The sequence below is a fragment of the Paramormyrops kingsleyae genome, chromosome 19, assembly GCF_048594095.1.
Source record: "Paramormyrops kingsleyae isolate MSU_618 chromosome 19, PKINGS_0.4, whole genome shotgun sequence".
Taxonomy (NCBI): domain Eukaryota; kingdom Metazoa; phylum Chordata; class Actinopteri; order Osteoglossiformes; family Mormyridae; genus Paramormyrops; species Paramormyrops kingsleyae.
In genome coordinates, this window is record NC_132815.1 from 11,549,582 (window position 1) to 11,562,997 (window position 13,416).

Sequence of the window (13,416 nt, forward strand, 5' to 3'; positions counted from 1 at the left end):
ATGATTTTGAGAGGGGGGAAAAAAAAAGAAGAAGTTTCCACAGCCAGCTGATCCTGGACCAGCATGACCGAAGTGCGAGACCCATCTAGGGAGAACCCGGCCCAGAAAGCGGAGATCACACGACATTCGAGGTGAGCTGGGCGGTGGGGCTGACATTTCTCCCCAAGACTCAATCCTCACCAAACTCCACAGCACATGGGTGAGAGTCCTCAAAAGAAAAAAAAACCACAGAATGCTAATGTGCGTATAAAGCTTGTTTCTTCTTTTTCCTTTAAAATGTGTTATTATTCGTTTATGCTGGGGGGGGGGGGGGGGGGGGTCGCTGCAGCAGGCTGGGAGAGCGACAGCCTCGGTGGGACGCTATAAATCAGGCAGAATTACGTCTCTGCACCGTCGCAGACTCAACCCAACATGAACCCAGCTGGAAAACAAGCCTATTTTTAAACACAACTATCAATAATTAGTAAAGCGACACCAAACACACATTTTCACTTTGTGGGTGAACTAAATCCTCACATTTCATAAAATAGCTCTTGAAACCATTTAATAATTAAAAAAAAATTAACTAAGCTGCCAAGCAGTCTTTCAATCCTGACAATGCAATGATAGTAATGGCATTTATTACTACACTTGGTAAATATCCAATTACTACAGAATTTAATACTTTAAAATTAATTTGAGCTGGTACGAATGATCCCACGAGCTGCAATTAAAATGACTTGGCTGAATTCTCGTCAGTTGAGCTTAATGCTTAACAAAATAAGGTTTGATGCATAAAGATGGAAATCCAGAGCCGAACCGGAAGACATGGAAGACGGTATCAGACGAGTGGAGGTAAAGAAGCCCTGCTTTAAAGCTTATTAACACAGACTTTGAAGCTCGGCTCATTAGACTCAGACTTGTTGGCGGACAATCAGCTTTGGTAACAGAAAAGCAGCCGAACCGTAGAGGAGAATATAACCAGCCAGTCTTAGGCTCAGCAGCACAGATGCAGAAACAGATCAGCCATGAGAGACGGGCATCGCGATCCATCGGTCCGTCGATCCATCCGGCTACACGGACGGGTATATCGGGAAAGGCACATGACACCTGAGCCACACCGTGCGGGGCCCTATTGCCGATCATGTCTGCCGTTTCAGAGTGACTGGAACCCATCAAAGTTCTAAATCTACTCCATCACAGACAATCAGGGAGGGTTATTTCAGAATGCTCACATCAGGGAGAGTCAAAGAAACCGACATATTTATATATTGTGGGTGAGCTTCGGGCCTCGATGGCTAGCCCAGCCTGTCACATATACTTCATATTTTTATTTTAAACAACAAACTGGAGCCGTGGTACAACAGTCCGAATCCCATTTAATCAAAGTGCCAAGATGGCATCTAGGCCCCGTGAGAATCAGCCACCGACCGGGACCGGACTCAAGGGCCCCCTTCTGCCCCCGTTCCCCTTAAAACCAGGAAGCCGGGGGCCACTCTTGCCGGCCCCTACCACATCTCCCGGCACGTGCTCTCTGCCGTTCTGCTTCTCTCCGAAGCGGGCGCCTTTTAATTAAACATGTCCCCAGAGGAGATTACGCACTTTATTTTTACACGGATTCATGTCAAGTTCCCCCCGACCGCCCATCCCCTCCCCTACTGCCACGCTGAAATCTAGATATCTGACTACAGCTTGCCGGGGGGGGGGGGTTCCTTACTAGCTACTGCTAACCTTCAGTCAGAACCACCATGGCAGCCCCCCCCCACCGCAAAAACAGCTGGAGGTACAGATGATTTAACAAGGCGAATTGGGCGACACGTGCACAGCGTGTGCTAACCTGCGGGAGGAGCCACGCAGCCAGAAAGGCGACAGGAAATATGCCACCCTTTCATTTACATTTATCCGACAAAGTGACTTACAGTACAGGGAAGGGTTACTATTCGCCTGCGCCCCCTAGGATTTGAACCCACAACCATTGTGCAATGCTCTACTTGGTGAGCTACAGGGGTCATACATCATATCATTTTTGTACAAGACAGCAGATACGCATAAGATTTGCTTTATGTCTAAATTGCCCGTGGGGGTGGGGGGGGGGGGGCATTCCTGCATTTTGTCCCGGGAGCAACAACCTAGACACCCGCACCCATCCTTAAGCCAGGGGGGCGTCGACGCAGATACCGGACAGCGAATCCGTAGTCCTTAGGAAAGACAGACAGGTGTTAACCTCACAAACTAATTAGCGGACTGATACACGCATAATTATTCAATTACAGGGGGGAGGGATCCAAGACTTGGAGGGTTAAATGGTCCTGCCTTTACCACACAGCCAACCCCCCCCAACCCAACCCCACCCCCAAAAAGGCAGCCAGCTACAGGTGCAGTGCAGAGGAGTCACATACAGCCGAAATGGGAGGGGGTAGGGGAGCCTAAGATTCGCTCGTACATTAAAACCGCCGTTATCCCTGATTTCATCTAGAGGCACTTGAGAGCAGCTCAGGAGCTTCTGAAAGCTCCTCACAGAAGACGGTGGGAATCGCTTCTTCAGGCCGAGAAGGAAATCTCAGCCCCACCAGGTATCGCCAACCCCCATAATACTCCGATATAAACACATCATCAATTTAGAGCCCACTATGTCACCCCCCGCATGTCGGCGTGGCAACGAGAAGACATGTACAAAAGGAGAGCGGGAGAGAGATATGGGGAGGCAGAAGGAGTGAGAGAAGGCAGGGGAGAGGGGGAGAGACGAGTAAGAAGAGGAGAGACAGAAGGAGTAAAAGAAGGCAAAGGAGAGGGAGAGAGAAGAAGTAGGTGAATGTGGGGAGAGAAAGACAAGGGGAGATGGCAGGAGTTAGAGAGGCCAGGGGGAGCAGGGAAGAGCTAATGCTGAAAACTGACTTTTAAAGAAATAAATAAAAATCCAATTTAGCGACTGCTGCCGGGACACAAATACATTCCCTGGATATTTCCCCCATTGTCAGAAAAAGCTGAAACCCAAATGGAATTTATACCTCTTTGCATTCTGCTCTAATAAGACATTTTTGGAGATTAAAGTTTAATGAGATGATGGAAGTACGGATGGTTTTCAGCGTGGCCCGGAGCGGCCGAGCCCGGGCTGGGATGAGGGGAGCGGGAACGCGCTCGAGGCGACAGAGGAACTTCTTTAGCCACCAGTGCCTCCCGGAAAGTTCCCACATGTCAAACAGTCAAAACCATGAAGTTGTATGACAAGGTCAATGCAAAAGAATAACTACGTTATGTTCCAAGGATACGGAGCCTCTTTGGAGAGCGGCGCTGTTCCCTTCACAGCGTTACTGGCTGCTCCAGCAGCTCGTTAAGCAAACACGCCGCTTAATCCCAGCCGTAAAACGGGGCGGCCGGTCAGCAGACCGGGTTCCAGCAAAACACCCCAGCACCAGTGCTTCAGTCCCTCCAAGGTCCAACAGAAAAACCCCAAAGCATCACTATAGCTACACATTTTTGCAGTTACCGGCCCTGCACCCAGCGAAGTGGCACCCTGCCGCGGACACAGACAGAGATCCCCCCCCCCCATCCCTCCAGTCACTAACACGTAGCAAGACCCCCACTCACGGAGAGACACAAGCCGTCGTACAGTACAGCCCCTGCCACTTTGCCTCTGTCAGCAGTGATACGAATCCCACGCGTCGCTACTCACCTGACATCTGAGGGAAAACTATAACCAGGGAAAAGATTTATAAAAGAGACAGAAAACTGAACTTTGCGGATTACCCTGACGGAACCCTGACGGAACCCTGACTCATCACACCGGCTGGATTCGCGGACGGCGTTCCAAAAAATAGAACCATTTATAGAAATCACTACGGCAGCGGAATCAACCACTTACAAATGAGATTAAACCGTTTGGATATGAAGTACGCAAAGAAACAGAGCGAGCAGCACAGCGCACTGGGATTCCCATTAGGGACGACCTAGACCTGGCGTAACCCCCCCCCCCCCCCCGGCAACAGAGCAACTGCACGTGGGCACTAACCTTGTACAGCTTCTGGTAGCGGGGGGACGAGACTGCCATCCTCTGCAGTCTGTGCAAAAAGACCACCACCTTCTGGAGGGAGGTCCGCACCACGGCCATCATGCACAGTTTGCCCGACTTTTGGATGTTGCGGAGAATTTGCATGGTAAACGGGAGGGTGTCGGCCTTATCCTCGTGGCGTGTGCGTGGTCCACCCCCCGCCCACCTCTCCGAGCACGCTTCTACGCATGCCCCTCCTCTGCCAGGGCCGTGCGATCACGCCCTCTCTCACACACACACACACTCACGCAGACGGCCAAGCACGCACACACAAACACACGTGCACGGCTACAATCGCAGGAGCTGTCGATGCTCCTCCCAGCACCTGGCTTTCCTTTGCCCGGTCAGAGGTCAGAGGTCACAGCAGACGGCGTCAGGTCGGCGAGGTCATCCCGCAGGACAGCGGAGCAGGTCAAACACGAGCGACTACGCGGTTTTAGCGCGCTGGCTAGCAGGGCAGAGGGAACGAGGCGCATCACAGCGTCCCCCCGCCCCGGCGGCAGCTCTCTGGGCTCCAGCTCCGGGACGGCATCGCTGCCCCCCACCCCACCCCACCCCTGGCACCACAGCAGAGAGAGAAAGAGCTAACACACTGTACCGCACCGATTCCCAGGCTTACTCAGACTGACACGACTTAAGAGGGAGAAGGGGAGAGAGGGAGAGAGAGAGAGAGAGAGAGAGAGAGAGAGAGAGAGCACGAACGAATAACAGGGAAAGAATACACCAAACAGAGAGAGAGAGAGAGCACAACAACAGAGAACAAGGGAGAAAAATTAGAAAAGGATGGAGCAGGAGAGAAAGATAGACAGAGAGAGAGAGAGAGAGAGAGAGAGAGCACCACACAGAGAGAGAAAGGGAGCATGGCAAACAACAGAAAAAAGGTGAGAAAGATGGAGCAGGAGATAGGGAGAAAAAAACGAGATGAAGGGGAGCTGGACTTTAAGTGAGAGACCTGGAGGGACATGGATGGATGCTCACCATGCCTCCTATAATGACCCCCCCCCCCCCCCGGGGCATCGCTCCATGTCTGTGCGGAGGGGAGGGGCACAGACGCCGCCGGCCCCCCTGTTTACCGCATCACATTATTGGGGCTTCATTACACAGCCTGTTCCGAATAATCCCATCCCAGAAGGATGCTGGCCAACTTATTATCGCTCTCACTTTGAAGAATTTCCCCAGTCTTGCCCCTCCCCCCCATTTTGAGCAGAACGTGGTTACATGCAGATGGGTGTTAATATCCAACTTGCCACAAAAATCGCCTCTCCCCCCCCCCCACACACACTAAGCAGATTCTTATATAACTGCCCTGTGATCTTATGCAGCCATTGGAGTGTCGAAGCAAACATCACCAACAGGGGCAGGAGCCCACTGACCCCAAAGGAGACCTGGGCCAATAGGGAGCCCTCTGACACACAAAGTATCCAGCAGGGGGCGAAGTCTGGGGCCGGGTCGGGCGGGCGGGATTGGGCCGTGCCTCAGGCCACCTGCTGGCTTTCAGTATGGTCAGTACGGAGAAAAATCAACACATAAATCAAAACAGGGGTATGAGCAGAATCCCTCCCACCAGTGCGTCGCTGACCCCCCTCCAGCACAGACCGCAGACAATCAATCACACGCCAGCACCCCAAAAGGGAATGCAGCCCATCAGACAGAAAAGAGGAGCGCACACGGTCCACCGGGCAGGCGTCAGCGACACGGGGGCCTGTCGTCATTCTGCCATTCCCAAAAGAGCAGGACATCCGGGGGAGGGGGGGGGGGGGGGGAGTAGATCAACACAGACCACACCGCTCCGCACTCCTCTCAAACGGTGCCGAACAAAACACGTCCCATGTTACACTGGTGGCTCAGAATGCATGAACTCTCCAGACAAGAGTACCTTCAAAGGTCACTTTAATTATGTGCAATTAAGTAGTTCTAAACAGTACCTGCCAGAACCGCTCAGGGTGGCCGAGTCCAGCATTGAAGAAGATGCCTTTCCACACACCAAGCTCCTAATGAGCTCTTCTGTCCGCAGTTGTCCCCTTCCCGTCACCATTAACGAGTCTGACCGTTCTCCTCTGACCTCTTAACATGCGGGAATCCCAGAAAGGTGACCGTTTTCGATATGCCGGAAGCACCAATTCCGCCTCCAACAATCACAGCACATTCAAAACTGCTTAGATCAAGCATCTTAGCTATTTTAATGCTTAGCCCTGCAGGAACTGAACCTCTTGACACTGTCTGTGAGCTGCATGCGCTCAGTTTATGCCACATGATTTGCTGTTCTGAGGAGCAGGCTCTTTGTGTTGGCAAGCGGCGATAGACAAACCAGCATATATAATGTCACGGCTCCCCCTGACAGGAGAGGAGATGCACAGAGATACATTTTAGATACCAAATATCTCACGCGCACATGGCGTCCGAGCATCGACTCAGAGAACGGTAAGTTACAGGAACCGATTGTGGTTATCCAAGGCGCAAGCTTGGCGTGTTCACGTTTCAGGGAAATAGGTACTATTTTGAGAGCATGGAATCGTTCTGGGGGGGGGGGGACCATCAGGGGGGCCATGGAATCTGGAGTCAAATCCAACTGTTTGAAGCACAGGAAGCACGGGTAGCCCCACCCCCAACCTCACCTCTAGCTCCACCCCTATCTTCATCCCTAGCCCCACCCCCCATCCCCCAGCCCCTGCAAAAAAGGAGCCACAAGCTAGCATGTATTTTGGGGGTTCCTGCCCAAAACATTGCAAATTTAAAACCCGCCTATCAACAGTAGCCTTTGGGTGCAGCAGCCGCTTGCCCCGCCCCCGTAGGGAGTGACCAACCTCCAGCTGGCCTCTCAGCTCTTTGATGGAGGCGGAGTCCTGTGAGAGGTCCTCTCGCTGGGACGCGTCGGCCAGCACATTGGCCGTGGTCTCCGCCTCCTGCAGCCACTTCAGGAAGCTCTCCAGCTCCATGAGGGAGCCCTGTAGGTCCTTCAGCTCGCCCTCTAGCGCCACCTGCTGGTCACTGGCCCTAGTGGGAGCATCAAGTACATTCATCACCTAAACCAGTGTTTCTCAACCCGGTCCTGGAGGTCCCCCAGCCAGTCATATTCAAGGGCCCAGCGGAGGTGCAACTATTCTGCTGAGACTGGGATTTAAATCAACGAGCTTCCAATCAGAGGCACAGAGGCTTAACCTGCCGAGCCAGACACTGCCCTCCTAGAGACAGGGCCCAGTAAGTAAACTGAATCGATTCGCACGGTAAGAGGTCAGTGAAAAGGCCAATTCACCCCAGAACCGTGACCCATCAGACGTAGGCCAGCAAGCTCGTGCCTGAGCCGGGTAGCCGGATAGTGTCTTCCTGTTAAGCGGCCTGTCGTTTATAGTTAAAAACTAATGTTAAAGACTAAATTTAAGGGCTTAAGTTAAGGGCTAAAATTAAGGTCTAAGTTCCACAGTAAGGCGCCCTGATGGCAGAAGACAGATGTTCCAATCCTGGAACACAGACCCATGTCGGGCAGTGAGGCATGTAGCCAGTCCCCAGGGTCCTCGTACCTGCCGAGTATGGCGTTCCACGCCTTGCTGTGAGCATCCAGCATCTCCTTCACCTTCCGGGTATCGTCCGCCGAGTAATCGCGCAGAAGCCTGCAGGACAGCTCGCTGAAGGACACCATGGCCGTCTGGCCGCCCAGGTCCTGCAGAAATGCCTGCGAGACCCAACATCTTAGCCCCACTTACGGGCTCCCCCACGTCCCTCCCACGGTTATTCTGAAACAACCTCACAACCTATTAGGTCCGATTACAATAATATTTAAAAATGGAGCACTGGGAAAAATGTTGAGGGATCATCATCTTTATCTTTATGACAAAACCAGAGATGGCATAAAAGTGACACTTAAGTTCCCTCTGCTGGCGACCAATGGTACGGCATCAACATCACAGGGGTTCATAAGATGTGGATAACTCAATTTCGCTAACAAGAAACTGTTACAGGTGCAGGGGGGGGAGGGGGTGCATTTCAACATCCCTCTTTAACAAAAGCAATAGGAATGACACTTAGATGCGGCCCCTATGCCCTCGAGCGTAGAAGGCTGGCTGCACGTGATAGCAGAGAACCATGATGGAGGGGGGGCTTTATGGCTCATCAGAGGGAGGTAATGGGATAAACACAGCGCCCCCCCCCCCCCCATGACCAAAAACACACTGAGCAAGGGGGATCGGCAGCTGACATGCAAAGAGCTTCAGTGATTTCATTTCTGGAAAGTAGCAAATGCACCCAGACAGCAATTTAAAACACATGAAGTGTTTGCATATGAAAATAAATTGATTACTTCTAATTTCAAAAGCATTTTTGTATTGGTATTTGGTGTCAGACATGCATCTAAACAAAGCATGACGTCAGAGGCAGAGCGTGCACGTGACATCAGAGGCAGAGCGTGCACGTGACATCAGAGGCAGAGCGTGCACGTGGCTGAGAGTGCACATACTGCAGCCTGATCCTCTTGCATTCCCCAAGACCAGGTATGGGTGACAGTGAGGCTCTACCCACAATCCTCTCTTACCTTGTTGTCATTTAGCTGTTTGGTCAGGGATTCCCGGGACGGCTGCAGCAGGTTCTGCAGACGAGCCTCGTTCTGTCTAATCAAGGCTTCCACTTCTTTCCTCTGCTCCTCCCATTGGCTGCTATGACCAATCATTTGATTCAGCTGCTGGAGGCGGGCCTCCACGCCATGCTGCGTGCTATCCCATTGGCTGCGCACCTTCTCCACTGGGAAAACAGGCAGGCCTGGTCAGAAACTGGCCATAACTGCACTTTTCAAGACAGTCTTTAAATTTTATGCCCAGTATTTCATCTTAAAGTACAGGCAAATGGGGCAGATCACTGAAATACAGCAAAGACATGAGCAGTATCTCCCAGAACCACCCAGTCCACTAACACTTCTCTGTGATGGATGTGCGGATATCCAGGTTGGAAGTTTTGTTCTTGATATTCTGGGCCAGGGTAAAGATGTCCTCCAGCTGAGGGTGTCTCTGCTCCAGGTCGTCCTTCGTCTCCTGCTGACACAGGTCTTTGTGTAAGACACTTAATAAAGCCATAAAGGCCAGCATAACTCAGGCCAAGTCATGTAACAAATCAGGAAAGGCTCTTGTGGTTTAGGAAAACCTGCCTGAAGCTGAAGTTGATGCAATTCATCTCAAAACCCTGATTTGAGGCCTCCTATATTTACAGGGAGCCATGTCAGCATTAGGTTTGGGCCGCTTGGACCACATTGGTTTAAGTTAGGGTGCTTTTCCACCGCACCAGGTACCGTACTTTCGGTACTTCCATAAAATACCAAAAGTATGGTACTTCTTTTGTGTCGGTTTTCCACTGGCGTAAAAGCTGGTACCAGCGCCAAATGACATCACCCCAGACTGACATCATCACAAAGCACTGCACGGTATTTATTTTGCTGAATTCAAACATGTTATTATGATCCTTCACTTTCCTGTAGTCCTGCTTAAGTTTTTTGATTTTCAAGCGGCATTGTTGGGGGTTTCGCTTGTGCCCCAATTCTTACAAGCGGCTTGCTGTTATGTCAAATACTTTATTTCGAGTTGTGCCATCCAAATCCGACTGGATCTGTTCATCCGACCATATGGTGATTAAAGCCTGTGTTTCCTCATTTGCTCATCCTTCCACTTTACTTTTTTATATTTTTGTTTCTACTGCTTTTTATTGTGTTTCTCGCTGTTTGCTGTGTGTTTCAAAAGATGGCGGTTGTATTTTGTGTTTCAGCGGCAGGCTATTTGCATAACCAATCGACAGCAAATACGTTTGTAAGTCCCACCCCAAAGTACCAAAGAAGTACCCCAGCTGGTTTGGCAGTTTTGGTACTGGAACTTTCGGTACTGGTACTCGACCGGAAGTCAATGGAAAAGCGAAAGTACCGAAAGTACCGTACTTTGTGCGGTGGAAAAGCGCCCTTAGAGTCCACAAAGCACAAATCCAGACCAAGATTTTGTTTCAACCTCTGTGACAGACTCTTTATAGGCAGTTGGTTGCTTAAAAAACACTTTGGTCTGGATTTGTACTTTCTCTACCTGTATTTTCCACCTGTGCTGGACACCATGGGCACAGTCATTAGATCAGTTATTCAACCCCAGAAAGTTAGTTGACAGTCTTCAGTCGGGTTGGGTCGGGTCAGGCTGTACCTCAAGGTGCATGACAATAGTCTGGATATCCTGCACATCTCCCACGGTTGCAAGGTTGCACTTCAGTGTCTGGTCTATGAGCAGCAGCCAACTGGCCAGCTCGGTGGCTCGCTCGTTGAGGTCGGCGGGGGCCACGCGCTCAGCGCTTTGGGGAGCCAAGTGTTGCTGACTGGTCATCGCCACCGCTGCCAAAAGATAGTCAGGCTTACAAAGGTCACCAGGGTAAATGTATCTCATGGGCCGTCCCACCAAACCCTGCCAAAGATCAACCCCTCCACAGCTGGATCATCCAGCGCTGTGTAGGCTAACAAGAGATAGAACGTACATAATATGATACACTGATGGTTCATCTGATTTCTTTGATGAACTTCTGGTTCTCTGCTTGCTCTGTGGATTACCTGAGAGGGGTTGCTCAGCTACCTGCTTCGGCATCTCCCGGACCCTCATCTCCAGCACCTTCCAATCAGCTGCCAGCTGCTCCACCTTGCTCTGCGGACACACAACACACACACACAATGAAAAGAACCGCTTCATAAACATGCTTTGTATTACATCTTATCGCCAGATGTTCAGTCTTCCGCAGATTAAGTCAGAGGCAGTGTAATCACCTTCTCCTGAGGAAGCAACTGCTGTCGCTTCTGGAGCTGGATGGACCTGGAGAGGAGGTCCTCCAGGTCTCGTCTGTGCTCCTTCATGGAGCTCTCCAGCAGCTGGGGGAACCCCACCGACATAAGTAAACACCAAGGCCCACCTTCCAGAAACAGACTTATGATGTCACACTTCAGCGAGGGTTTCACCTGGCTCTCTTCCGGACCTCTCAGGCTGAGGGTCTCTTGCATGACCAGCATCGAGCTGGTCAAACGGTTCATTTTGTCCTGGAAGAGGGCGTGACCCTGCAGCTCAGACTCCACCTCACCCACTTTGTCCAGAAGCTCCGTCGTCACCTAGACCGAGAGACAGGATCTTCAAATCGACACAAGACCCGGATGTTTCAGGAACGACTCGATAAAATGTTCAGCCACTCTACAGGCTGACAGCACCATGAACGTTACGTGCTGTTGAAAGGCTAACTTCAATCCCCACTGACACGCCTGCACTAAAACGAAAAAGACAGACAAAAGCGTTTGCTTGATTCATACATGGCTCCAGTTCATGTTGACGGCCCTCAGCCGGGACACGTGCTGCTCTCTCTCCTGGCTACTGAGGTCCCGGCTGGCCAGGATGCGCGGCACGTTTTTATTCAGCCAGGTCAGCTGCTCGTTTCGGGCGTCCAGCTCCTCCGCCAGGGTCTGCGGGGGCAGGCACCGCCACACTGGCTCATCCGAAAGGCGCTTCATGCTGCTAAATGCTAGGCGTGCTAGTAAACAGCCAGCTGAAAATCTGCTGAACCCTCAAAAATTTCACCTGAGAATCTTTGGGTCCTAGGAGAACTATATTAGCCAGCTGTTATGTACTGTCTGCTGCTGCAATGTGCAAAGTGCATTATGGGATATAAAGGGGGCGTGGCCATATGTACATTGGCCCATTTGTCATATCGGCCTTCTCTCTGGGGAACAGCAGAGGGTGTTGGGCAGGTGATCGTCCCGGTGAGGAACAAGAGTTGGAGTTCCTCACCTTAAGTTCTTTCAGGTTCTTGTCGCTGGCAGCTGGTGGCAGAGAGCGGACGGCGTAGCCCGTCTGGTCCAACCACACCCTCAGCTCCTCAGTGCGCTGGCTCAGGTCTGCCAGCAGGGGGTCCCCGCCGGCCAACCTGGTAATTCAGTAACATATGTAATAGAGGCACACACACACACACACACACACACACACACACACACACACAGCATTCTCTCTCTAGTAGGTCAGATTAAAACACACTTTAGAATCATAATATTTATAATGCGAAATAAGGTAATGATTTAATTATTATTTAATGGATATTTAATGGATTATTTAAGGATAAACTAGAAAACTAAGGAGAATGTCAATTTATAGTATTTTACTTAAATCAAGATTAAGGGAATACTTTTATATTGATAAATCAGCAGTATGTAGTCAAAGCACACAAACTCTGTAGAATATTACTAGGTATAATTTATAGTCTAGAACTTCCTGCTTTGCATGAATAAAGTTTAAATTTCTATCCATAAGACATGAATACCCAAATGAACGTTTCTGCAATGCTCAGGCAAAAGCCTGCAGAGGACTTAGTCTCCACAGCGTAAAGACCACTGGATAGGAGCAGCCGCAAATAAATCCTAGTATGAAAAGTATGGAACAGTATGGAAAATGGGTGTAATCATCATCATGATCATCATTAATGTTTAGTGACTTGGCACACTGGTTTATTCAGCTTTTCATAACGAGAAACAGCGGTCACAGTAGAATGTGGACAAACCAGCTTCTTGTTCAGCCTTCCGGTCCTGGGAATCCATAAACACTGGGTGGACACCACCCTTAAACACACCCCAGTCACGAGGCTCACCTGTGGTGCCGCTCCTGCACCTCCCTCTGGATGGCGCTCCATCTCCTGGTGAGGCCCTCCAGCTTCTCCTCCAGAAGGCTGCTGTCAGGGGTTGTGACCTGCTCCACGATGGCCTCGCCCGTCCTGGTCAGCTGGGTGAGCACGGGCTTGTGGCTGCGGAGACCCTCTTCCAGGTCCTGCTCAGAAACACAGGATCACGAGAGGCGGTCTAGCCGCACGCAAGAGCAGCCTGACGCAGACAGGGGGCGCCCTCACCTCCTGCTGCGCCCGGGCCTTCTCCAGGTCCAGGGCACCATCGGGGCCCCAGGAGTCGGCCAGGGCCCGCTCCGCCTCACTCAGCCACTGGCTCAGGTCGTTGAGGTCGCAGTGAAATTGGTGCCACTCTTCCACGGCGCGGTCGAAGTTCCTGCGCACAGAACCCCCCACCGTTTCACCAACAAACCCTCACGTTTTCAACTGGATGGATTAAAATTCCGAATGCTTCTAATATTACTAATTTCTTTATAAGCTTTCACCCCATTTTTCAAGCATATTAAAAATGGAAAAGGCGATAAATTTCCAATCTGGAATGACTCTCCTGCACAAGAACACATACTTTCTACCAACACATTATCACACTGGCACTAACTTGACTGAAAGGGTTTTTAATAGAACATTCTAATTCAGACTTAATCCTAAACTCAGCAGGCAGATGAATTCTGATGAGCCTGAGAAGTAATCGATCTCAGTAAGACCAGAGCCATGAGGCCCAGCGGTTCACACATGCA

General features: G+C 50.9%; 1 protein-coding gene across 4 annotated transcripts in view; it reads right to left on the reverse strand.

The window, feature by feature from the left end:
* The window catches only part of utrn (utrophin), a 113,293-nt gene that overhangs the window by 53,653 nt on the left and 46,224 nt on the right, over positions 1 to 13,416 (reverse strand). For 3 of the 4 annotated variants that reach the window (XM_072702684.1, XM_072702685.1, XM_072702683.1), the window contains exons 42-53: positions 12,905 to 13,055; positions 12,650 to 12,825; positions 11,800 to 11,935; positions 11,325 to 11,474; positions 10,983 to 11,129; positions 10,794 to 10,895; positions 10,584 to 10,674; positions 10,186 to 10,370; positions 8,928 to 9,045; positions 8,553 to 8,758; positions 7,546 to 7,697; positions 6,832 to 7,021 (exon numbers count right to left, since the gene is read on the reverse strand). In XM_072702684.1, coding sequence (XP_072558785.1) covers positions 6,832 to 7,021; positions 7,546 to 7,697; positions 8,553 to 8,758; positions 8,928 to 9,045; positions 10,186 to 10,370; positions 10,584 to 10,674; positions 10,794 to 10,895; positions 10,983 to 11,129; positions 11,325 to 11,474; positions 11,800 to 11,935; positions 12,650 to 12,825; positions 12,905 to 13,055 — 1,804 coding nt within the window. The remainder of the gene's footprint in view (positions 1 to 6,831; positions 7,022 to 7,545; positions 7,698 to 8,552; positions 8,759 to 8,927; positions 9,046 to 10,185; positions 10,371 to 10,583; positions 10,675 to 10,793; positions 10,896 to 10,982; positions 11,130 to 11,324; positions 11,475 to 11,799; positions 11,936 to 12,649; positions 12,826 to 12,904; positions 13,056 to 13,416) is intronic. The other variant, XM_072702686.1, reaches the window with a different exon arrangement.